This window comes from Coregonus clupeaformis, unplaced genomic scaffold (assembly GCF_020615455.1).
Source record: "Coregonus clupeaformis isolate EN_2021a unplaced genomic scaffold, ASM2061545v1 scaf1226, whole genome shotgun sequence".
Classification (NCBI taxonomy): domain Eukaryota; kingdom Metazoa; phylum Chordata; class Actinopteri; order Salmoniformes; family Salmonidae; genus Coregonus; species Coregonus clupeaformis.
The window spans coordinates 105,001-129,767 of record NW_025534680.1 but is presented as its reverse complement, the minus strand read 5'-3'; the positions used below and the strand labels follow the sequence as shown (position 1 = coordinate 129,767).

The following is a 24,767-nucleotide window of genomic DNA, read 5'->3' as shown; positions in this document are numbered from 1 at the left end:
CGCACAGGATGCATCCCAAATGTCACCCTATTCCCTATACAGTGCACTACTTTTGACCAGACCCTATGGGCATTTGGTGTATTATAGGGAATGGGATGCCATTTGGGATGCAGCCATGGTCCAAAGTACCATTACCTCAGTCACTCAGAATAGCCTACCTCATTCAATATTTCACAGAACTCTCCAAGCATGATGCTATGCTGGATGATGTCGCGTTTCCTCTACTCTTTGCCTTGGTGGTTTATAGGATTGGTTAGGCCTTTTTTAGCCAGTTTGAAATGTGCTAGGTTTTTAAAAAAAAATCCCGATCTCTCCACTCAGTCCCAGGGTTTCCCCTATATTAATTTAAATCGTTTGTCACCCACTCCAAATAATCCTAGGGGAAACACTGATCTAGTTTTTTGTTCTTCCATCACTGTTATTTTAGCAGGGTGTCCCAAGATCTCTTCTACACGGAGCAATTTATGTACACAATTTATAAATACAACGTCATACAAATATAGATGATTACAACTCATAATAATTGGTCAACCGAAAGTCGTCTGTTCTTTCGATCAATCGATTGGTAGACAAAACGTGCATTTTCCCATATAGACACACCCCTATGTGTTTTTTTTAAATTAAAATCAACTATATATGCATTGAGATGGTCTGATGCTTTAAGCTCATTGTTTGATGAAATAACACACACATGACTCGAGGGAGCCAGAGATCAACATAACCAGAAGGAAAAACCTAACCTGACCCGACCATCTTCCGACCACGCCATGTGGCCTTCTGCCGTTACTGTCCTGAAGTTCCCGGTGATAGGTTGCCGACTCCTCGTGTAGCCTTTCTTATGTGGAATACCAATTTCTTACAATTTTCACTGATCTGTTATCAGTTATGGTTTTCATATGCACATTTTTGTGGAACATTTTCATTTATAATAAAGTCTTTGTATCTCAAAATCACTGTCATGCAGTTAATCAAAATTCTATCCAAATCTAAATGAAAATGATACAAAACTAAAAAGTAACTTCTATTGCCATCTATGTAAAAATGTTGTGATAAAAATAAATATCCTTTAAATCACAGTGTATGCAACGAATTGGAAACATTGTATCAACTATCAACTGGAGTCAGGCCAGCAAACTTGCAATACTGTATCAAATATTCTGGTTCCTCAGAGTTTCCAGCACCAGTGAGCTCGGGACAGACACGGCTTTAGGCTATATGACCAAGGGTATTTGATGACCTTTCCACTGGATCGGAGCATGATTATTATTATTATTTATTTTTTATATATATACATTTAGCAGACACTCTTATCCAGAGCGACTTACAGGAGCAATTAGGGTTAAGTGCCTTGCTCAAGGGCACATCGACAGATTTTTCACCTAGTCGGCTCAGGGATTAGAAGCAGCGACCTTTCGGTTACTGGCACAGCGCTCTTAACCACTAAACCCTTTCACGCTGAGTGGTTATCGAAAGGGAGAGAGCTGGAAAGATTTTTCCAAATACATTGAACTATTGTCATTCTCAACGGATGTAAAAAAAAAAAAAAAACGACTTCATTTGCTTGCTGTTTTGAGGTGAAGAAAACATTACTTTGAGAAGCTCCACAGGTCATTAGTGGTGGTGCGTTAAGCCAATCAGAAATACTATCAGATCCCCAAATGGGCACATTTGTATGCCTATATTTGCGCGCAGGCCAGGCAGCCTATAGGCTTAGTTCTATGCGTAATCAGGTGCTTGTCCTTACTCAACATTGACAGGAGCAAACAAACAAAAGACAATGAATAAATTGACAAAAACTGGTAAATGGAATGAAATAAACCAAAACTTGTTTCTCACAAGTGTAGCATAAGTTGGTTAAGTTAATGGTTAATAGTTTAATAGGTTGTGCGCTCTCCAAACAATGTGTCCACTCTGACAATGAGAAAAAGACTGGAATAATTGAATGCATTAACAGAACTTACCATAACCAAATAAATATTGTAGATTAGGAATTAACGGCAAATGCGCTACTTGTGATATATGTCATGGAGGAATCGATAGACAATCAAAACGCAAACAATTCACACAATGAAGTTATGAAACAATGAATCTGCACAAATTGGCAGGAGAGAGCGCATTCTGGAGAGAGACGTGCATTGTGCATCTTAGCCACACTGCCCTTCTTCTAGGACTGCGTCCTCCCCAATGGATTAGTTCACTGAGATGGGCGCAAATCAGACGGGTGTCTAGGTGCAGTAAAAAATATGTACTGTAACAGTCAAGTTTGGACACACCTACTCATTCAAGGGTTTTTGTTTGTGGTCCTCTGTAGCTCAGCTGGTAGAGCACGGCGCTTGTAACGCCAAGGTAGTGGGTTCGATCCCCGGGACCACCCATACACAAAAATGTATGCACGCATGACTGTAAGTCCCTTTGGATAAAAGCGTCTGCTAAATGGCTTATTATTATTATTATTATTATTATTATTATTATTATTGTTTATTTAAATAAAAAAAATACATTGTAGAATAATAGTGAAGACATCACAACTATGAAATAACACACATGGAATCATGTAGTAACCAAAAAAGTGTTAAACAAATTGAATGTTTTCAGTTGTTTTTAAGCACTGTCAACACTTTGTTCAAAACTTTTATTAGCCCAAGTGTTCCGATAAGCTTGCGTTGTTATTATAAGCGGCTTGTCTTTTTTAACATCGAGGAATATTTCACTTTCTCTGGTCATAGGAGTAACAACATGAATTGGTGCATGAGGCAGAAGTAATGCGGTGCGACCTTGAGTTTCACAGTCAGCTGGAAGACTGTGTCCCCATTTCTCAGCGGAGGGAGGGACAGGGATGTTGAGTCGGGTGAGCGGCGGCCGTCATACCGCTCAGGAAGGAGACGCGTTCTGTCTCCTCGAGATTTAACATACTTTGGTGCGAAAAGTCCAAATCAATCCCAGAACAACAGCAAAGGACCTTGTGAAGATGCTGGAGGAAACGGGTACAAAAGTATCTATATCCACAGTAAAACTAGTCCTATATCGACATAACCTGAAAGGCCGCTCAGCAAGGAAGAAGCCACTGCTCCAAAACCGCCATAAAAAAGCCAGACTACGGTTTGCAACTGCACGTGGGGACAAAGATCTTACTTTTTGTGTCCTCTGGTCTGATGAAACAAAAATAGAACTGTTTGGCCATAATGACAATCGTTATGTTTGGAGGAAAAAGGGGGGGGCTTGCAAGCCGAACAACACCATCCCAATCATGAAGCACGGGGGTGGCAGCATCATGCTGTGGGGGTGCTTTGCTGCAGGAGGGACTGGTGCGCTTCACAAAATAGATGGCATAATGAGGAAGGAAAATTATGTGGATATATTGAAGCTTGGTCGCAAATGGGTCTTCCAAATGGACAATGACCCCAAGCATACTTCCAAAGTTGTGGCAAAATGGCTTAAGGACAACAAAGTCAAGGTATTGGAGTGGCCATCACAAAGCCCTGACCTCAATTCTATAGAACATTTTGTGGGCAGAACTGAAAAAGCGTGTGCAAGCAAGGAGTCCTACAAACCTGACTCAGTTACACCAGCTCCGTCAGGAGGAATGGGCCAAAATTCACCCAATTTATTGTGGGAAGCTTGTGGAAGGCTACCTGAAACGTTTGACCCAAGTTAAACAATTTAAAGGCAATGCTACCAAATACTAATTGAGTGTATGTAAACTTCTGACCCACTGGGAATGTGATGAAAGAAATAAAAGCTGAAATAAATCATTCTTTCTACTATTATTCAGACATTTCACGTTCTTAAAATAAAGTGGTGATCCTAACTGACCTAAACCAGGGAATTTTTACGGGGATTAAATGTCAGGAATTGTGAAAAACTGAGTTTAATTGTATTTGGCTAAGGTGTATGTAAACTTCCGACTTCCAACTGTACATATAATGCTCACTTAGTTGTGCCTCAGAAGTAATATAACAAATTATATATTACCAGTGGGATCATAAATGTACATTTTTTTATATATAAAAAAATGGTCAGAGAAGAACAACATTGGCAGGACAATTCAAGAATAGCCAATATGCAGTGATAATGTGTTGGGCCTATAGCTTACTACAAACCTCATTGATACAGAATTGTTTTTAATTGAACGCACAAACATACACACATACATACACTTGAACTGTTTTTAATTGGTTAATGTTGCATAGGCTTAGGGTTTTTTAAGTAATGTTTATTTTTTTGATCTGAGCGGTAGAGCTCGGCTTGCATTTTGACTCCGAAAGACCACTGATCTAGAGGATATCGCCATAGTCTATAACCTGTATGAATGTCAATTGAATGATCTGTTTTCTGCTATTTAACAAAAGGCATGACCTATTTCTATAGAAGAGTACCATTTGTTGTTCTCAACCTCTTCGATATGCTTTTTTAAAAAGAGAGCTTTTCGTTTGTCCAATTGCCCAGATATATTTATAGTCATGGGTCACGTTAACGCAAAATTCTGCATTTTTCACACAGAAAAAAAGCCAACGCAGAAGAAATATCCTGCCGTGTTTTTGTAAACCCAGATCTAAAATGCTTCTTTATGTTACTTCAGACTAATTTTGTGCTTCAGTTGCACTTCTCCGTGCATTAACGAGCTTTGGTCAGCAGACTGATGACAGAGAGGAAGAGGAAGAGGAAGAGGCGATGGTTATTTTTCTCCAGTAGTTTTAGCAAACAACAACAACAACAACAATAAAGATTAACTTCAAGGAAAACATTAGGAAATGTAGCTGGCTACATTCTTTCTAAGCAAAATAAAAATGAATTCAGTAGAAAACTTAAGTGAGATGGTTTAAAACACAGATTTTTCTTCATGGTCTGCATTTTGAAAATGCAGTTATTTGAACGCATTTTAAATCTGCGTTTACGAAACGCAGCAAGATATTTTTTCTGCGTTTTTTAGCTTTCATTTTCTGCATGAAAAAAAAAGAATCCTGTGTTAAGGCGACCCCTTATCTCTCTCTCTCTCTCTTTTGTTCTCTCTCTGTATAGTAGGGATGCAAATTTCAGTCCATTTTGCTGCCGACTAACCGATCCTCATTAACGGTCAACAAACGGTAAAAAAAAAAAAATAGAATCAGCAAAATTACATTTTTATGGAACCATGGGCAACGTCTATCGTCTTACAGTCAAAAGGCTATAGCATATTATTGAACATGCAACTCCTGTAATGAAGAAGCTAATAAAATGTAATTTGTCAATTTAATTTAGCGGGAAAACACTGTTCTAAACAGTGCACCTGATGTGAGCGGTTCCATATGTGACAGAGATGAACATTTCCATTAGAAACTTAGATTCCCCCTCTTTCTAACAGCAACTACTCTCTTTAGGAGTACTGAGCTGGGAGTATGGCTCTCTCTAAGTCTCTCTCTCTTTAGGAGTACTGAGCTGGGAGTATGGCTCTCTCTAAGTCTCTCTCTCTCTAAGTCTCTCTCTCTCTTTAGGAATACTGAGCTGGGAGTATGGCTCTCTCTCTCTCTCTTTAGGAATACTGAGCTGGGAGTATGGCTCTCTCTAAGTCTCTCTCTCTTTAGGAGTACTGAGCTGGGAGTATGGCTCTCTCTAAGTCTCTCTCTCTAAGTCTCTCTCTCTCTTTAGGAATACTGAGCTGGGAGTATGGCTCTCTCTAAGTCTCTCTCTCTTTAGGAGTACTGAGCTGGGAGTATGGCTCTCTCTAAGTCTCTCTCTCTTTAGGAGTACTGAGCTGGGAGTATGGCTCTCTCTAAGTCTCTCTCTCTTTAGGAGTACTGAGCTGGGAGTATGGCTCTCTCTAAGTCTCTCTCTCTTTAGGAGTACTGAGCTGGGAGTATGGCTCTCTCTAAGTCTCTCTCTCTTTAGGAGTACTGAGCTGGGAGTATGGCTCTCTCTAAGTCTCTCTCTCTCTCTCGCTCTCTCTTTAGGAGTACTGAGCTGGGAGAATGGCTCTCTCTAAGTCTCGAGCGGCCGATGGGAAGATCACCTACCCTCCGGGGGTCAAGGAGATCTCCAGCAACATCTCCAAGGAGGAGATGGTCCGCCGACTCAAGGTCAGTCTCTCTCACACACACACACACACACACACACACACACACACACACACACACACACACACACACACACACACACACACACACACACACACACACACACACGCACACCCTTCTGCCGACTCAAGGTCAGTAATGCCTCTAGTTATTAGCCCTACTACAGCCCTATAGCCAGGACTGTTCAATTCCTATATATACAGCCCTATAGCCAGGACTGTTCAATTCCTATATATACAGCCCTATAGCCAGGACTGTTCAATTCCTATATATACAGCCCTATAGCCAGGACTGTTCAATTCCTATATATACAGCCCTATAGCCAGGACTGTTCAATTCCTATATATACAGCCCTCTAGCCAGGACTGTTCAATTCCTATATATACAGCCCTATAGCCAGGACTGTTCAATTCCTGTATATACAGCCCTATAGCCAGGACTGTTCAATTCCTATATATACAGCCCTATAGCCCTATAGCCTGGACTGTTCAATTCCTATATATACAGCCCTATAGCCAGGACTGTTCAATTCCTATATATACAGCCCTATAGCCAGGACTGTTCAATTCCTATATATACAGCCCTATAGCCAGGACTGTTCAATTCCTATATACAGCCCTATAGCCAGGACTGTTCAATTCCTATATATACAGCCCTATAGCCAGGACTGTTCAATTCCTATATATACAGCCCTATAGCCAGGACTGTTCAATTCCTATATATACAGCCCTATAGCCAGGACTGTTCAATTCCTATATATACAGCCCTCTAGCCAGGACTGTTCAATTCCTATATATACAGCCCTCTAGCCAGGACTGTTCAATTCCTATATATACAGCCCTCTAGCCAGGACTGTTCAATTCCTATATATACAGCCCTCTAGCCAGGACTGTTCAATTCCTATATATACAGCCCTCTAGCCAGGACTGTTCAATTCCTATATATACAGCCCTCTAGCCAGGACTGTTCAATTCCTATATATACAGCCCTCTAGCCAGGACTGTTCAATTCCTATATATACAGCCCTCTAGCCAGGACTGTTCAATTCCTATATATACAGCCCTCTAGCCAGGACTGTTCAATTCCTATATATACAGCCCTCTAGCCAGGACTGTTCAATTCCTATATATACAGCCCTCTAGCCAGGACTGTTCAATTCCTATATATACAGCCCTCTAGCCAGGACTGTTCAATTCCTATATATACAGCCCTCTAGCCAGGACTGTTCAATTCCTATATATACAGCCCTCTAGCCAGGACTGTTCAATTCCTATATATACAGCCCTCTAGCCAGGACTGTTCAATTCCTATATATACAGCCCTCTAGCCAGGACTGTTCAATTCCTATATATACAGCCCTCTAGCCAGGACTGTTCAATTCCTATATATACAGCCCTCTAGCCAGGACTGTTCAATTCCTATATATACAGCCCTCTAGCCAGGACTGTTCAATTCCCTATATACAGCCCTCTAGCCAGGACTGTTCAATTCCTATATATACAGCCCTCTAGCCAGGACTGTTCAATTCCTATATATACAGCCCTCTAGCCAGGACTGTTCAATTCCTATATATACAGCCCTCTAGCCAGGACTGTTCAATTCCTATATATACAGCCCTCTAGCCAGGACTGTTCAATTCCTATATATACAGCCCTCTAGCCAGGACTGTTCAATTCCGCTCCTGGAGGGCAAAACATCATCAATTCATCATCTCCTTCTAATCAGGGACCCGATTCAGACCTGGGACACGAGATGAGTGCAATTAGCTACCAAGAAGAAGAAAAAAACTAGTGTTCTGGCAATTGAACAGCCCTGCTATAGCCTTATTATTATTATTATTATTATTATTATACTGTCTGTTATTATACTCCTTGAGTTCCGTAAGGATGTGTTCTTGGACATCTTTATTTTTTTTCAGTTGAACTTTTGAATTTGTGGTCCCTGCTCTAGATGGACCATGAAGAAGCCTTATATAGGCTAATAAAGATTGACTGAGATTTTATTGATTGACTATCTGATTGATTGTGAGGATGGTGAAGATGTTCATGGACACGGATCAAGACTGTCAAGTCTATCAATTAATCAACATCTTTCTCTCGATCTGTAGATGGTGGTGAAAACGTTCATGGACATGGACCAGGACAGTGAGGAGGAGAAGGAGTTGTACCTGAACCTGGCACTCCATCTGGCGTCGGACTTCTTCCTGAAGCACCCTGACAAGGACGTACGCCTCCTAGTGGCCTGCTGCCTTGCCGACATCTTCAGGATCTACGCACCAGAGGCCCCCTACACATCACCTGATAAACTGAAGGTAAACCTCCATACACATCACCCGACAAGCTGTAGATAACCTCGATATAACTATAGGGCAATTCCACACCAGTGGGAGGAATAAATATTTGTGGTGTATCGATTGTTCTGGCAATTTTAACATAGAAACTTCATTGGGAGGAAGAATGTTTGAAATGCTTTTTACAGTTTCATTACAAACCGTTTTTGAGAAAATCATGATGCAAGTGGCCATTTTAGGCCCATACATGTAAGACCCTATGATCCGTAAACCGTACATGATACAGACAACATCTTGGTGTCATTATACTCCTTATAGTGTGCTCTAACACATGGAGTATGTATAGATCAAAAATAAAATCACATTCATTCATTTAATATTTCAAAAAATATATTAATATTTCAAAACTACACTTTTTGATTTTGTTCATTTTAAGACATTGTTTGGAACAAAATACTCTACAAGTACATCACATTTCCAGAGTGGGCTCTTTGCTAATTCTGAAGTTACGATAAATGTTATGAGCACCACCAACACAGTGAATGGGAAAAAGGGTTCAAAGGGAACTCCCTCTGCTGGTGACTTGCTGAATGTGCAATCCTAACGGAGGGCTGTGATTGGTTAATTGACCCATAGTGTCAATTTCTATGTATAAAAAGGGTCATATCATTAAAAGTACCAGAGAGCCCATCTGGAAATGTTACGTGTTTGAAGAGTAAATTGTTACAAACAAAATGAATATAATTTTTTTAAATAAAAGCTAAATCAATAGGGTCGTTTTGAAATATTAATATTTTTAACGTTGAATAAATGAATGTGAAAAATGTGTATTTCAGAATCTATACATACTCCATATCTTAGAGCACGCTATAAGGAGTTTAATGATACTAGGGCTGACCACATTTAGTCGACTGGTCGATTGTTTGGTCGATAGGCTGTTGATCGGCCAAGATTGATTTAGTCGAGCGGTGGCAAATAATTATATTATGGATATTATGTCACTAATCCGTTATGGAGGCCTGGGCACACCAGTGTTACCAGTAGTACATTTACCATTAATTCCCATCATTTATCATCTATTATGTTGGTTTGGTTACGGTAATTTCTGTTAATGCATTCAATATTATTATTACAGTCTTACCGTTGTCATCGTAGGAGTGGACAGGTTGTTGGTTACAAAAGTTTTGGTTTATTTCATTCCATTTACGAGTTGTCAATTTATTATTTATCCTGTCAATCTTGATTAAGGACACACACCTGATTATGCATAGAAGTAGGACTAGTCTACCTGGCCTGCGCGCAAATGTAGGCTTATATTTTCTGATTTGTCTTAACTCACCATCACGGTGAAGCTTCTCAAAGTAATTGTTTCTTCGCATCAAACAGCAAAGTAAACAAAGTCTGTTTTTACGTCCATTGAGAATGACAGTTCCTCAACGTAGCCTATTTGAAAAATATTTCCAGCTCTCTCCCTTTCGATTACAACTCGGCATGAAAGGGGGAAAAAATGTCACGCTCTGATCCGGTGGAAATGTCATAAAATAGGCCTACCTGACAACTTCTTATCCCTTGCGCAAAATAGCCTACAGCAGTGTCTGTCTGTCCGGAGATCACTGTCACGGGAAACTCTGAGGACATATGAAAATCATAACTGGCACGTAGGTACGATAACTTGGCACCCAAATGGAAAAAGGTTGCAGACCGCTGGTGTACTTCAGGAGCGTAACACGAAGGCCAGCAGCAGCGGGCAGCGGAAGGAGGAGGAGGGTTCTTTTCTTCTGGTTAGGCTATATTGATCTTTGGCGCCCTCTTTAGTAATTTGTCTTAATTTTTTAGCGCAGTGCTGTAGCCTGCAGAGAGCGCATTCGGAAAGTATTCAGACCCCTTGACTTTTTCCACATTTTGTTACGTTACAGCCTTATTCTAAAATGGATTACATTGTTTTTTCCCCTCATCAATCTACACACAGTACCCCATAATGTAAAGCAAAAACAGGTTTTTAAAAACTGAAATATCACATTTACATTTTAGTAATTTAGCAGACGCTCTTATCCAGAGCGACTTACAGTTAGAGTGCATACATTTTTCATACTGGCCCCCCGTGGGAAACGAACCCACAACCCTGGCGTTGCAAGCGCCTTGCTCTACCAACTGAGCTACAGGGGACCCCATTTACATAAGTATTCAGACCCTTTACTCAGTACTTTGTTGAAGCACCTTTTGGCAGCGATTACAGCCTCAAGTCTTCTTGGGTATGATGCTACAAGCTTGGCACACCTGTCTTTGGGGCGTTTCTCCCATTCTTCTCTGCAGATCCTCTCAAGCTCTGTCAGGTTGGATGGGGAGAGTCGCTGCACAGATATTTTAGGTACCTCCAGAGATGTTCGATCGGGTTCAAGTCCGGGTTCTGGCTGGGCCACTCAAGCACATTCAGAGACTTGTCCCGAAGCCACTCCTGCGTTGTCTTGGCTGTGTGCTTAGGGTCGTTGTCCTGTTGGAAGGTGAATCTTCGCCCCAGTCTGAGGTCCTGAGCGCTCTGGAGCAGGTTTTCATCAAGGATCTCTCTTTACTTTGCTCCGTTCATCTTTCCCTTGATCCTGACTAGTCTCCCAGTCCTTGCCGCTGAAAAACATCCCCACAGCATGATGCTGCCACCACCATGCTTCACCGTAGGGATGGTGCCAGCTTTCCTCCAGACGTGAAGTTTGGCACTCAGGCTAAAGAGTTCAATCTTGGTTTCATCAGAATCTTGTTTCTCATGGTTTGAGAGTCTTTAGGTGCCTTTTGGCAAACTCCAAGTGGGCTGTAATGTGCCTTTTACTGAGGAGTGGCTTCCGTCTGGCCACTCTACCATAAGAGCCTGATTGGTGGAGTGCTGCAGAGATGGTTGTCCTTCTGGAAGGTTCTCCCATCTCCACAGAGGAACTCTGGAGCTCTGTCAGAGTGACCATCGGGTTCTTGGTCACCTCCCTGACCAAGGCCCTTCTCCCCCGATTGCTCAGTTTGTCAGGGCGGTTAGTTCTAGGAAGAGTCTTGGTGGTTCCAAACTTCTTCCATTTAAGAATGATGGAGGCCACTGTGTTCTTCGGGACCTTCAATGCTGCAGAAATGTTCTAGTACCCTTCCCCAGATCTGTGCCTCGACACAATCCTGTCTCTGAGCTCTACTGACAATTCCTTTGACCTAATGGCTTGGTTTTTGCTCTGACATGCACTGTTAACTGTGGGACCTTATATAGACAGGTGTGTGCCTTTCCAAATCATGTCCAATTAATTGAATTTACCACAGGTGGACTCCAATCAAGATGTAGAAACATCTCAAGGATGATCAATGGAAATAGGATGCACCTGAGCTCAATTTCGAGTCTCATTGCAAAGGGTCTGAGTACTTATCTAAATAAGATATTTCTGTTTTTTTAAAACCTGTTTTTGCTTTGTCATTATGGGGTATTGTGTGTAGATTGATGAGGAAATGTTTTTATTTAATCCATGTTAGAATAAGTCTGTAACGTAACAAAGTTTGGAAAAAGTGAAGTGGCCTGAATACTTTCCAAATGCACTGTGTATAGTTTATTTTATTCAAACATAGGGCGTCTATATATGGAAAAATATGTTTTAAAATGTTGACCTATCGGTTGGTCGAAAGAAAAGACGACTAGTCTATATATTTTTTGACGCCAAGATGTTGTCTGTATCATGTAAGGTTTACACATCATAAGGTCTTACAGGAGGCATGTATAGGTCTGAAAAAGGGCCTAAAATGGCCAATTTTCGTCATGATATTCTCAAAAATGGTTTGTGATGCAAATGTGAAAAGCATGTTAAACATCCTTCCTTCCGATTTTTTAAGTTTCTATGTGAGAATTGCCAGAACAATCGGAGATCCCAAAAATATTTTCCGCTGGCGTGGAATCGCTCTATAATCTACTGAAAAACTGAAGGTCAGAACCTACCCTAAACTAGATCTAACCATAGTACAACTAATAGGCTAACTAGTTAGTATAACCTCACCTGACAAACTCAAGGTCAGAATCTAACCTAGACCTAACTGTGTTGTGACTACCTAACGATGCCTTTTCTACTGACGACAACTTTTCTCTTGCCAATTGAGATCGCCACAGACCATAAGGCTAGCCTAGCCTCTTCACTCTGTCTTTAGCTATAATTAGTGAGCCTAAAGTAACACATCCATGCCTCGTTTGTGGACCGCTTCAAATGGTTATTGATGGTTGTGTGTTCATGGTTGCTAATGTGTTATTTTCAGGATATATTCATGTTCATCACTCGTCAGCTGAAAGGACTGGAGGACACCAAGAGTGCTCAGTTCAACAGATACTTCTACCTGCTGGAGGTGTGTTCGTGTCTGTGTACTGCACGTTACATATCGTCGCTGTCTGATGAAAACCTCTTATTTCCTAAATATACACTTTTCAGGAACTTGTTAAAATGACTATTTTCCCATTTAACAAACATATCATTATGAAACTTCAGAAGCTATTTTGAATACATTTTCTTGTTCCTAGAGTCATGAAATGTTAAGAGTACATTGAGGGGAGTTACTTTTCAGGCATTTAAAGCAATACAAAATAATTTGCTAATTGTGTTATGAGGTTTTCATCAGCCAGTGATCATTGATGATTATTAAGATGCACAGAGTGAGATCAGTCAGAGGTGGAAAATGTATAATATATATATAATATATCTCTCTGTATAGTGTTAACCTCTTCCTCTATCTCTCTGTATAGTGTTAACCTCTTCCCCTCTCTCTCTCTCTCTGTATAGTGTTAACCTCTTCCTCTATCTCTCTCTCTCTGTATAGTGTTAACCTCTTCCTCTATCTCTGTATAGTGTTAACCTCTTCCTCTATCTCTCTGTATAGTGTTAACCTCTTCCTCTCTCTCTGTATAGTGTTAACCTCTTCCTCTCTCTCTCTCTGTATAGTGTTAACCTCTTCCTCTCTCTCTCTGTATAGTGTTAACCTCTTCCTCTCTCTCTGTATAGTGTTAACCTCTTCCTCTCTCTCTGTATAGTGTTAACCTCTTCCTCTCTCTCTCTCTCTCTGTATAGTGTTAACCTCTTCCTCTCTCTCTGTATAGTGTTAACCTCTTCCTCTCTCTCTCTTTATAGTGTTAACCTCTTCCTCTCTCTCTCTGTATAGTGTTAACCTCTTCCTCTCTCTCTCTGTATAGTGTTAACCTCTTCCTCTCTCTCTCTCTCTGTATAGTGTTAACCTCTTCCTCTCTCTCTCTTTATAGTGTTAACCTCTTCCTCTCTCTCTCTCTGTATAGTGTTAACCTCTTCCTCTCTCTCTCTCTCTCTGTATAGTGTTAACCTCTTCCTCTCTCTGTGTAGAACATTGTGTGTGTGTAATGCAGCATTGTTAACCTCTCTATCTCTGTGTAGAACATAGCGTGGGTGAAGTCCTATAACATCTGCTTTGAGCTGGAGGACAGCAATGAGATCTTTACTCAGCTCTACAGGACCCTGTTCCAGGTCATCAAGTACGTACTACAGACACACTTCTCTCTCTGTCTCGCTCTCTCCTCTGTCTCTCCTCTCTCTCTCCACCCCTCTCTCCTCTGTCTCGACCCTCTCTCTCTCCTCTGTCTCAATCCTCTCTCTCTCTCTCTTTCTTTCTCTCTCCTCTCTCTCCTCTCCCCCCTCTCTCTCTCTCTGCTCAACACAACCTTGAGGGCTGAATTCTGCAGCAGAGAACTTGGCGTCGAACTAGATCAGAGCTGTGTGTGTGTGGCCCACCTGAGGATCTGTCTTTTTCAGCGATCTATTTCCTGTGTTTTGAGGGGTGCAAAATCCACTTGTCACTTAAACCTCGCTGTATTGATTGCTTTCATTTCACCCCTGTGGTTATTTCATGCTCTTTCTTGTGCCTGTCATTTCTTCCGTTTACGTTACGGCGGTGGAAATGTTTGTAATGACCTGTCAAACACACCTCGGTAACGGCTGAAATGGGCTCAATGGAATACATTGTCTTTCCATTGCATCTATAAGAACGCTAAAGCGTCGTCGGGGATGTAACGCATTGGCTCGATACTTACATCACAAGAAAGAAAATATAACTTTATTTTGATGGGGTGTTCATTTTTGGGGGGAAATTGAAATAAAGTAATAATTTAATACAGTTTTTAATATTTACAAGTTAGATGCACTGAAATATAAGCAACTTCTGAAAATGAACACTTGGATTATAATGATATGATGTCTGATCTCACAATGTAAAGTATGTATACAGGTGTAATCTAGACCCAAGCTGTTGGTTTTTAAGCTGAAGGTATCCTGCTGTTGACACATTTTGTTGATTTATACAAGAGAACATGACAACAACTATAATTAATTAGGAAGTCTAGACAGCACAGGTGAGAACAGGTAGGCCTAGACGGAATACATTTTTGGTGGTTGCAGCCCTGCTCCACCTCTTTATGTTAATTTATTCATATATGCAAATACACCCACATGTATTTACGCAAATGAGGCACATATAATTGTCTTTACTTTAGCACTAAATATTTATTAAAATACCTGATACCTTTTAGAACATGTTTATATGAGTGCATTCTAAGAAAACAAAAGTGAAATTTGACAATAAATGGAATACCTGAATTCCCACCAAAATCCCTGAACTCCATTCGTTTGGTCAATATCTGAAGGATTTCTTCATCCATTGTCCAACTGTTGCATTTATTGGAATTGTTTTTAAAACCTTTTAACAATTGTGATGACCGTTGTTTGTGTGTGTGTGTGTCTTGGTGAATAGAGGGTAATGATCTTAGGAATGCGAGTAATTGATCTGGGTAGAAGTTGCCCTTAGGCCCAGATCTAGGATCAGCTAACCTTCCCCCAATCCTAACAGTAACCGTCAGGGAGGAAACATACAAAACTGACCTTACATCAGTGTCTGGTAACTTCACCCTAGTCTGCATGGCTCTGGATGCTGCTTCCTAGTGGTTTCACTTTGTGGGGGTTAAAGGGCAACTCCACCACTTTTCAACCTCAGGTTCATTATCTCCAGCACAATACCAGTGTCTACATACAGTAGGGGAAAAAAGTATTTAGTCAGCCACCAATTGTGCAAGTTCTCCCACTTAAAAAGATGAGAGAGGCCTGTAATTTTCATCATAGGTACACGTCAACTATGACAGACAAAATGAGAGAGAAAATTCCAGGAAATCACATTGTAGGATTTTTAATGAATTTATTTGCAAATTATGGTGGAAAATAAGTATTTGGTCAATAACAAAAGTTTCTCAATACTTTGTTATATACCCTTTGTTGGCAATGACACAGGTCAAACGTTTTCTGTAAGTCTTCACAAGGTTTTCACACACTGTTGCTGGTATTTTGGCCCATTCCTCCATGCAGATCTCCTCTAGAGCAGTGATGTTTTGGGGCTGTCGCTGGGCAACATGGACTTTCAACTCCCTCCAAAGATTTTCTATGTGGTTGAGATCTGGAGACTAGCTAGGCCACTCCAGGACCTTGAAATGCTTCTTACGAAGCCACTCCTTCGTTGCCCGGGCGGTGTGTTTGGGATCATTGTCATGCTGAAAGACCCAGCCACGTTTCATCTTCAATGCCCTTGCTTCAATGCCCTTCCTTTACACGGATCAGTCGTCCTGGTCCCTTTGCAGAAAAACAGCCCCAAAGTATGATGTTTCCACCCCCATGCTTCACAGTAGGTATGGTGTTCTTTGGATGCAACTCAGCATTCTTTGTCCCCCAAACACGACGAGTTGAGTTTTTACCAAAAAGTTCTATTTTGGTTTCATCTGACCATATGACATTCTCCCAGTCCTCTTCTGGATCATCCAAATGCACTCTAGCAAACTTCAGACGGGCCTGGACATGTACTGGCTTAAGCAGGGGGGACACGTCTGGCACTGCAGGATTTGAGTCCCTGGCGGCGTAGTGTGTTACTGATGGTAGGCTTTGTTACTTTGGTCCCAGATCTCTGCAGGTCATTCACTAGGTCCCCCCCGTGTGGTTCTGGGATTTTTGCTCACTGTTCTTGTGATCATTTTGACCCCACGGGGTGAGATCTTGCGTGGAGCCCCAGATCGAGGGAGATTATCAGTGGTCTTGTATGTCTTCCATTTCCTAATAATTGCTCCCACAGTTGATTTCTTCAAACCAACCTGCTTACCTATTGCAGATTCAGTCTTCCCAGCCTGGTGCAGGTCTACAATTTTGTTTCTGGTGTCCTTTGACAGCTCTTTGGTCTTGGCCATAGTGGAGTTTGGAGTGTGACTGTTTGAGGTTGTGGACAGGTGTCTTTTATACTGATAACAAGTTCAAACAGGTGCCATTAATACAGGTAACGAGTGGAGGACAGAGGAGCCTCTTAAAGAAGTTGTTACAGGTCTGTGAGAGCCAGAAATCTTGCTTGTTTGTAGGTGATCAAATACTTATTTTCCACCATAATTTGCAAATAAATTCATTAAAAATCCTACAATGTGATTTTCTGGAGAGAAAAAATTCTGAATTTGTCTATCATAGTTGACGTGTACTTATGATGAAAATTACAGGCGTCTCTCATCTTTTTAAGTGGGAGAACTTGCACAATTGGTGGCTGACTAAATACTTTTTTCCCCCACTGTATGTGACCGACAGCCTCAATTCGGTCTTATGTAGCAACATTTGTTGCTGGTATTGGGGTGGCAGGTAGCTTAGTGGTTAAGAGCGTTGTGCCAGTAACCGAAAGGTCGCTGGTTCTAATCCCCGAGCCAACTAGGTGAAAAATCTGTCGATGTGCCCTTGAGCAAGGCACTTAACCCTAATTGCTCCTGTAAGTCGCTCTGGATAAGAGCGTCTGCTAAATGACGTAAAATGTAAATGTAAACATTTGAATTTTCTTTATTTTTTACTTTGGATAAAAGTACAGACTCAGAGCTAAAAAAATGGTATATCATACACTACAGTTGAGGAGCAATGGGGAAAGTAATTCTGCTTTGAAAATTGATAAACTTGTAACCCCACTTTTGAGAAAATGGCCCTTGAATGTTTTGGTACACCTACTGGAGAGCTCTTCTTTGTCTACACCCATTCAGCATCGTTAACACCCTCCTAAGCCTTAGCCCCACCCATCACTTTAAGGATTCACATGTGAGGCCATGTGGTAAACACATGCTATATCAAATCTAAGTTTATTTGTCACATGCACAGGATACAGAAGGTGTAAACGGTACAGTGATGGTACTTGCATAGTAGCAATATCAAAAATATTTTATCATTATTAGATGACACACTTGTCTAAATTGATGTGAAGGAAATGCTATAACCACACCTCACCCACATCTCGCTAAGTGGATGGGTGAATATTATCTGGACATGTACACATGTTCATGAAATACAATCGATGACCGTAATCACCCCCAGACACACCTGCTAATTTGATGGGTCATGTAATGATCCGGCCGAAGTGGAGTCTCTTGTTTAGACGTAGCTAGCTAACCCCAACTCATACTACTACCAATACAAACATTGTCATAGCTGTAGTATGAATCTGTAGGTAGCTAAAGCTAACAAACTACAGTGAGGGGAAAAAAGTATTTGATCCCCTGCTGATTTTGTACGTTTGCCCACTGACAAAGACATGATCAGTCTATAATTTTAATGGTAGGTTTATTTGAACAGTGAGAGACAGAATAACAAACAAAAAAATCCAGAAAAACGCATGTCAAAAATTGTATAAATTGATTTGCATTTTAATGAGGGAAATAAGTATTTGACCCAATCAGAAAGATTTCTGGCTCCCAGGTGTCTTTTATACAGGTAACGAGCTGAGATTAGGAGCACACTCTTAAAGGTGCTCCTAATCTCAGCTTGTTACCTGTATAAAAGACACCTGTCCACAGAAGCAATCAATCAATCAGATTCCAAACTCTCCACCATGGCCAAGACCAAAGAGCTCTCCAAGGATGTCAGGGACAAGATTGTAGACCTACACAAGGCTGGAATGGGCTACAAGACCATCGCCAAGCAGCTTGGTGAGAAGGTGACAACAGTTGGTGCGATTATTCGCAAATGGAAGAAACAAAAAATAACTGTCAATCTCCCTCGGCCTGGGGCTACATGCAAGATCTCACCTCGTGGAGTTACAATGATCATGAGAACGGTGAGGAATCAGCCCAGAACTACACGGGAGGATCTTGTCAATGATCTCAAGGCAGCTGGGACCATAGTCACCAAGAAAACAATTGGTAACACACTACGCCGTGAAGGACTGAAATCCTGCAGCGCCCGCAAGGTTCCCCTGCTCAAGAAAGCACATATACAGGGCCGTCTGAAGTTTGCCAATGAACATCTGAATGATTCAGAGGAGAACTGGGTGAAAGTGTTGTGGTCAGATGAGACCAAAATGGAGCTCTTTGGCATCAACTCAACTCGCCGTGTTTGGAGGAGGAGGAATGCTGCCTATGACCCCAAGAACACCATCCCCACCGTCAAACGTGGAGGTGGAAACATTATGCTTTGGGGGTGTTTTTCTGCTAAGGGGACAGGACAACTTCACTGCATCAAAGGAACGATGGACGGGGCCATGTACTGTCAAATCTTGGGTGAGAACCTCCTTCCCTCAGCCAGGGCATTGCAAATGGGTCGTGGATGGATATTCCAGCATGACAATGACCCAAAACACACGGCCAAGGCAACAAAGGAGTGGCACAAGAAGAAGCACATTAAGGTCCTGGAGTGGCCTAGCCAGTCTCCAGACCTTAATCACATAGAAAATCTGTGGAGGGAGCTGAAGGTTCGAGTTGCCAAACGTCAGCCTCGAAACCTTAATGACTTGGAGAAGATCTGCAAAGAGGAGTGGAACAAATTCCCTCCTGAGATGTGTGCAAACCTGGTGGCCAACTACAAGAAACGTCTGACCTCTGTGATTGCCAACGAGGGTTTTGCCACCAAGTACTAAGTCATGTTTTGCAGAGGGGTCAAATACTTATTTCCCTCATTAAAATGCAAATCAATTTATAACATTTTTTTTACATGCGTTTTTCTGGATTTTTTTGTTATTCTGTCTCTCACTGTTCAAATAAACCTACCATTAAAATTATAGACTGATCATGTCTTTGTCAGTGGTCAAACGTACAAAATCAGCAGGGGATCAAATACTTTTTTCCCTCACTGTAGGTTCAATGATAACTAGATAAGATTAGGCTATATCTAGCAATGCAAATGGATTTCTGATTTCAAATAATATTACTACACAGATCATACACGCGTAAAGTTAGCTAGTGAGCCAGCAAGCCAAAGTTTGCTAGCTAACTAACAGTATGCTGTAACTTGCAATAAAAATGACTTTTTGACAAAATTAGAAACTTATCTCGAAAATGTAGCTAGACTCTTACCCGTATACACGGCAGACTGGAACCATTTAACTCAGTTTTGTTTGTAGCTACATCTTGGTTGGCCAGCTTTGTGTCAAGTCACGGCGGTTCACACTGACCGTGGCATGTGCAGAAAGTAGCCCTTCACTTTTTCCTACTGATCTGTCGATAACGCCTGGTAAATTCAGGTCATCAATGTTGTTGAGAAAAGTAGCAAAACGTTTGTAGTTCTCGATGACTAACGTTATATCTTTCAAAAACGGCGCGGTAGAAAGGACTGTCAACACATACTGAACAGCTCACGTTATATGGCAAACCAATCCAAACTCATGTCCCGGCATGTCCAGCCCATACATTTATCTCAGCCAATCATGGCTAGTGGGAAGGTTCCTGTCTTCTTCCATGGCTAAACCAACTAGGCTTGTAATTGAACATTTTTTTTCGTATTTATGGATGGAATACAAGCTTATTATTAAGGCTCATGAAAGTTCACGTTCCAGAAGGCATTTCTGCCAAAAAAAAACTGCATTTTGATAAAAAATACATGTAGTGACGTGCGACATACGCCTAGTTTCCTGAAACGAGTCACATGTGAAATGAGCTTTTGTAGAAAATAATATGAAGTAAAACAATTCTACCCGATGACATCATCAAAAGTTAAACACTGATTTTTCAAACACTGAGATTCGCGGTGACGTGGGGAGCAAGAAAATACCCTGGTTTTGAAAATCACAGTTTTTCTACTTTTAATCCTACACTATAAAGATAATTAAGGCAACAAGAAGACACTTAATATTATTAGTAGATGTAAGTTCAGGGAATTAATAATAGCCATAAAAATGTATTGGATTTACTGATAATATTATTAAATATGAGTTGATGTAACACATATTTAGTGAACCCAACATATTAGTGTTTCAACAACGCTTAATGTTTTAACATTTATTTAAATGCATTTGATCATTTGTCATTTTAACCCACTTTAGCAGGCATTGTGGAGCACAGTGTTCAACCCGCCAGCAGTAACCTACCTGGAGGCATGTTGCTAAATTAGCCTCTGTCATTAAGAAAGGGGATGGTGGTCTGATCATTGACTGTAAATATGCCTGACGGTTTTGATATCCGTTCATCATGATCCATTGCTACATTTATTACAATAAAAATAAAAATTTGATCTCTTTAGTTATCCTCAAAATAAAAAAATTTTTTGGGGGGGGTGAAATGAAATTAACAAATCATTAAAACTACTTGAACACATTTTTATTAAGTACAGTTGAAGTCGGAAGTTTACATACACCTTAGCCAAATACATTTAAACTCCGTACGTAGCTGAGGAGACAGACCACCAGATATACCCTGGCATTATGTAGCTGAGGAGACAGACCACCAGATATACCCTGGCATTATGTAGCTGAGGAGACAGACCACCAGATATACCCTGGCATTATGTGGCTGAGCCATGAGGAGACAGACCACCAGATATACCCTGGCATTATGTAGCTGAGGAGACAGACCACCAGATATACCCTGGCATTATGTAGCTGAGGAGAAAGACCACCAGATATACCCTGGCATTATGTAGCTGAGGAGACAGACCACCAGATATACCCTGGCATTATGTGGCTGAGGAGAAAGACCACCAGATATACCCTGGCATTATGTAGCTGAGGAGACAGACCTCCAGATATACCCTGGCATTATGTAGCTGAGGAGACAGACCACCAGATATACCCTGGCATTATGTGGCTGAGGAGACAGACCACCAGATATACCCTGGCATTATGTAGCTGAGCCATGAGGAGACAGACCACCAGATATACCCTGGCATTATGTAGCTGAGGAGACAGACCACCAGATATACCCTGGCATTATGTAGCTGAGCCATGAGGAGACAGACCACCAGATATACCCTGGCATTATGTGGCTGAGCCATGAGGAGACAGACCACCAGATATACCCTGGCATTATGTGGCTGAGGAGACAGACCACCAGATATACCCTGGCATTATGTAGCTGAGCCATGAGGAGACAGACCACCAGATATACCCTGGCATTATGTGGCTGAGCCATGAGGAGACAGACCACCAGATATACCCTGGCATTATGTGGCTGAGGAGACAGACCACCAGATATACCCTGGCATTATGTGGCTGAGCCATGAGGATTAACTGAAATGTTTTTTGTCCATTGTGTATTTTCGTTTGCAGAATATTTAGATAAAAAATGAAATAAGAAAAAAAGTGTGACCTATAATTAAATGATACTAATATTTAGCTCCTATACAGCAAATGGTACGTATGTACAGTTGAAGTCGGAAGTTTACATACACCTTAGCCAGATACATTTAAACTCAGTTTTTCACAATTCCGGACATTCAATTCTAGTAAAAAGTCCCTGTCTTAGGTCAGTTAGGATCACCACTTTATTTTAAGAATGTGAAATGTCAATAATAGTAGAGAGAATGATTTATTTCAGCTTTTCTTTCTTTCATCACATTCCCAGTGGGTCAGAAGTTTACATACACTCAATTAGTATTTGGTAGCATTAAATTGTGTAACTTGGGTCAAACGTTTCAGTTAGCCTTCCACAAGCTTCCCACAATAAGTTGGGTGAATTTTGGCCCATTCCTCCTGACAGAGCCGGATGACCCTGGGCCAATTGTGCACTGCCCTATGGGATTCCCAATCACGGCCGGTTGTGATACAGCCTGGAATCGAACCAGGGAGTCTGTAGTGACGCCTCAAGCACTGAGATGCAGTGCCTTAGACCACTGAGATGCAGTGCCTTAGACCGCTGTGCCACTCAGGAGCCTGTAAATAATTGTTGGAATAATTACTTGTCATGCAGAAAGTAGATGTCCTAACCGACTTGCCAAAACTATAGTTTGTTAACAAGAAATGTGTGGAGTGGTTGAAAAAAATGAGTTTTAATGACTTCAACCAAAGAGTATTTTTTTTTTTTGGTCCATTTCAATTCCCCCACAGAAAATTCAAACGTGGCGGAATTGCCGTTTTAAGCCAAGGGCCGTATGTATCAAGTGTCTCAGAATATTTACATTTACATTTTAGTCATTTAGCAGACGCTCTTATCCAGAGCGACTTACAGGAGCAATTAGGGTTAAGTGCCTTGCTTAAGGGCACATCGACAGATTTTTCACCTAGTCGGTTCGGGGATTAGAACCAGCGACCTTCCGGTTACTGGCACAACGCTCTTACCCACTAAGCTACCTGCCGCCCCAGAATAGGAGTGCTGATTTAGGATCAGTTTGACCTTTTTATGTTACAATGAATAAGATTACATGGACAGGGGGGGACCTGATACTAGATCAGCACTCCCAGATGCTTGATACATACAGTGGCCAGTTCACTAGATACACCCCGTTCACTAGATACACCCCGTTCACTAGATACACCCCGTTCACTAGATACACCCCGTTCACTAGATACACCCCGTTCACTAGATACACCCCGTTCACTAGATACACCCCGTTCACTAGATACACCCCGTTCACGAAAATGGTTGGCTCCTACAGACAGTGAGTCACAGGCATCGAGGCATTCAGTTACTGTTCGATTTAAACGTTCGAATGGGTAAAACTAGTGATTTAAGTGACTGAGCGGGGTATGATCATCGGTGCCAGTATCTAGGAAACAGCCTGCTTGGCTTTTTACACACGACAGCGTCTAGGGATTACCGAAAAATGGTGCGACAAACAAAAAACATCCAGTCAGCAGCAGTCCTGTGGGTGAAAACAACTCGTTGGTGAGAGAGTTCGAAGGAGAATGGCAAGAATCATGCAAGCTAACAGGCGGGCCACAATCAGACAAATAACGGTTAGTACAACAGGGGTGTGCAGAACGGCATCTCGGAACGCACAACTCGTCGATCCTTGTCACGGATGGGCTATTGCAGCAGACGACCACACCAGGTTCCACTCCTATCAGCTAAAAACAAGAAGAAGTGGCTCCAGGTGGGCGCGCCATCACCAGCACTGGACAACTGAGGAGTGGAAAAACATCGCCTGGTCCTATGAATCCCGGTTCCTGTTGCGTCATGCTGATGGTAGAGTTAGGATTTGGCGTAAGCAGCATGAGTCCTTGGCCCCAACCTGCCTGGTGTCAACGTTACTGCCTGGTGTCAACGTTACCGGCTGGTGTCAACGTTACCGGCTGGTGTCAACGTTACAGGCTGGTGTCAACGTTACTGCCTGGTGTCAACGTTACCGCCTGGTGTCAACGTTACCGCCTGGTGTCAACGTTACAAGCTGGTGTCAATGTTACAGGCTGGTGGCGGTGGTGTAATGGTGTATGGAATGTTTTCCTGGCACACTTTAGGTCCCTTCATACCAATTGAGCAGCGTTTGAACGCCACACCTTGTAGAATCCATTCCCTGAAGAATTCCGGCTGTTCTGGAGGCAAAGGGGGGTCCGACCCGGTACTAGATTGGTGTACCTAATAAACTGGTTATTGTAAAGATCTGTGTTTTTTATGGAAAGTGTTATAGCTACAAAAATGTGATTTACTTGACTCCTGTTTCCATAGCAACGGACACAACCAAAAGGTGCACATGCACATGGTGGATCTGATGAGTTCTATCGTCTGTGAGGGAGACAGCGTGTCACAGGAACTACTGGACACTGTGCTGGTCAACCTGGTGCCCGCACACAAGGTACACACACACACACACAGACTGAATACAAAAACACACACACACGGGCGCACGCACACAGTCACACTCACAAGATACACGCACTACACACACACGCATGCGCTACACACACACCTAAAACTTGGACTGTCTCACAGATCTGCCGGACGCTACTTATTCATACAATGCACACACACACACACTGTTGTATTTAGCCTTAGAGTGTGTGGTAGCCTGCTGGCTGGAGTGTTGGCTAATCTGTCTCTGATACTGTAAATCAGCCTGTCTCAATGCTCAGTAATACTGTGAGACTCCTACTGTCTGAGACTGTAAATCAGCCTGTCTCAATGCTCGGTAATACTGTGAGACTCCTACTGTCTGAGACTGTAAATCAGCCTGTCTCAATGCTCAGTAATACTGTGAGACTCCTACTGTCTG

At 41.8% G+C, this 24,767-nt stretch overlaps 1 protein-coding gene across 1 annotated transcript in view; it reads left to right on the top strand.

Annotated features, from left to right (window-relative positions):
* LOC121542020 (sister chromatid cohesion protein PDS5 homolog B-like) overlaps positions 1 to 24,767 on the top strand; it is a 101,287-nt gene that overhangs the window by 22,198 nt on the left and 54,322 nt on the right. The window contains exons 2-6 of the mRNA XM_041851444.2: positions 5,928 to 6,053; positions 8,158 to 8,361; positions 12,604 to 12,690; positions 13,743 to 13,840; positions 24,224 to 24,350. Of these exons, the coding sequence (XP_041707378.2) occupies positions 5,946 to 6,053; positions 8,158 to 8,361; positions 12,604 to 12,690; positions 13,743 to 13,840; positions 24,224 to 24,350 (624 nt within the window). The 5' untranslated portion in view covers positions 5,928 to 5,945. The remainder of the gene's footprint in view (positions 1 to 5,927; positions 6,054 to 8,157; positions 8,362 to 12,603; positions 12,691 to 13,742; positions 13,841 to 24,223; positions 24,351 to 24,767) is intronic.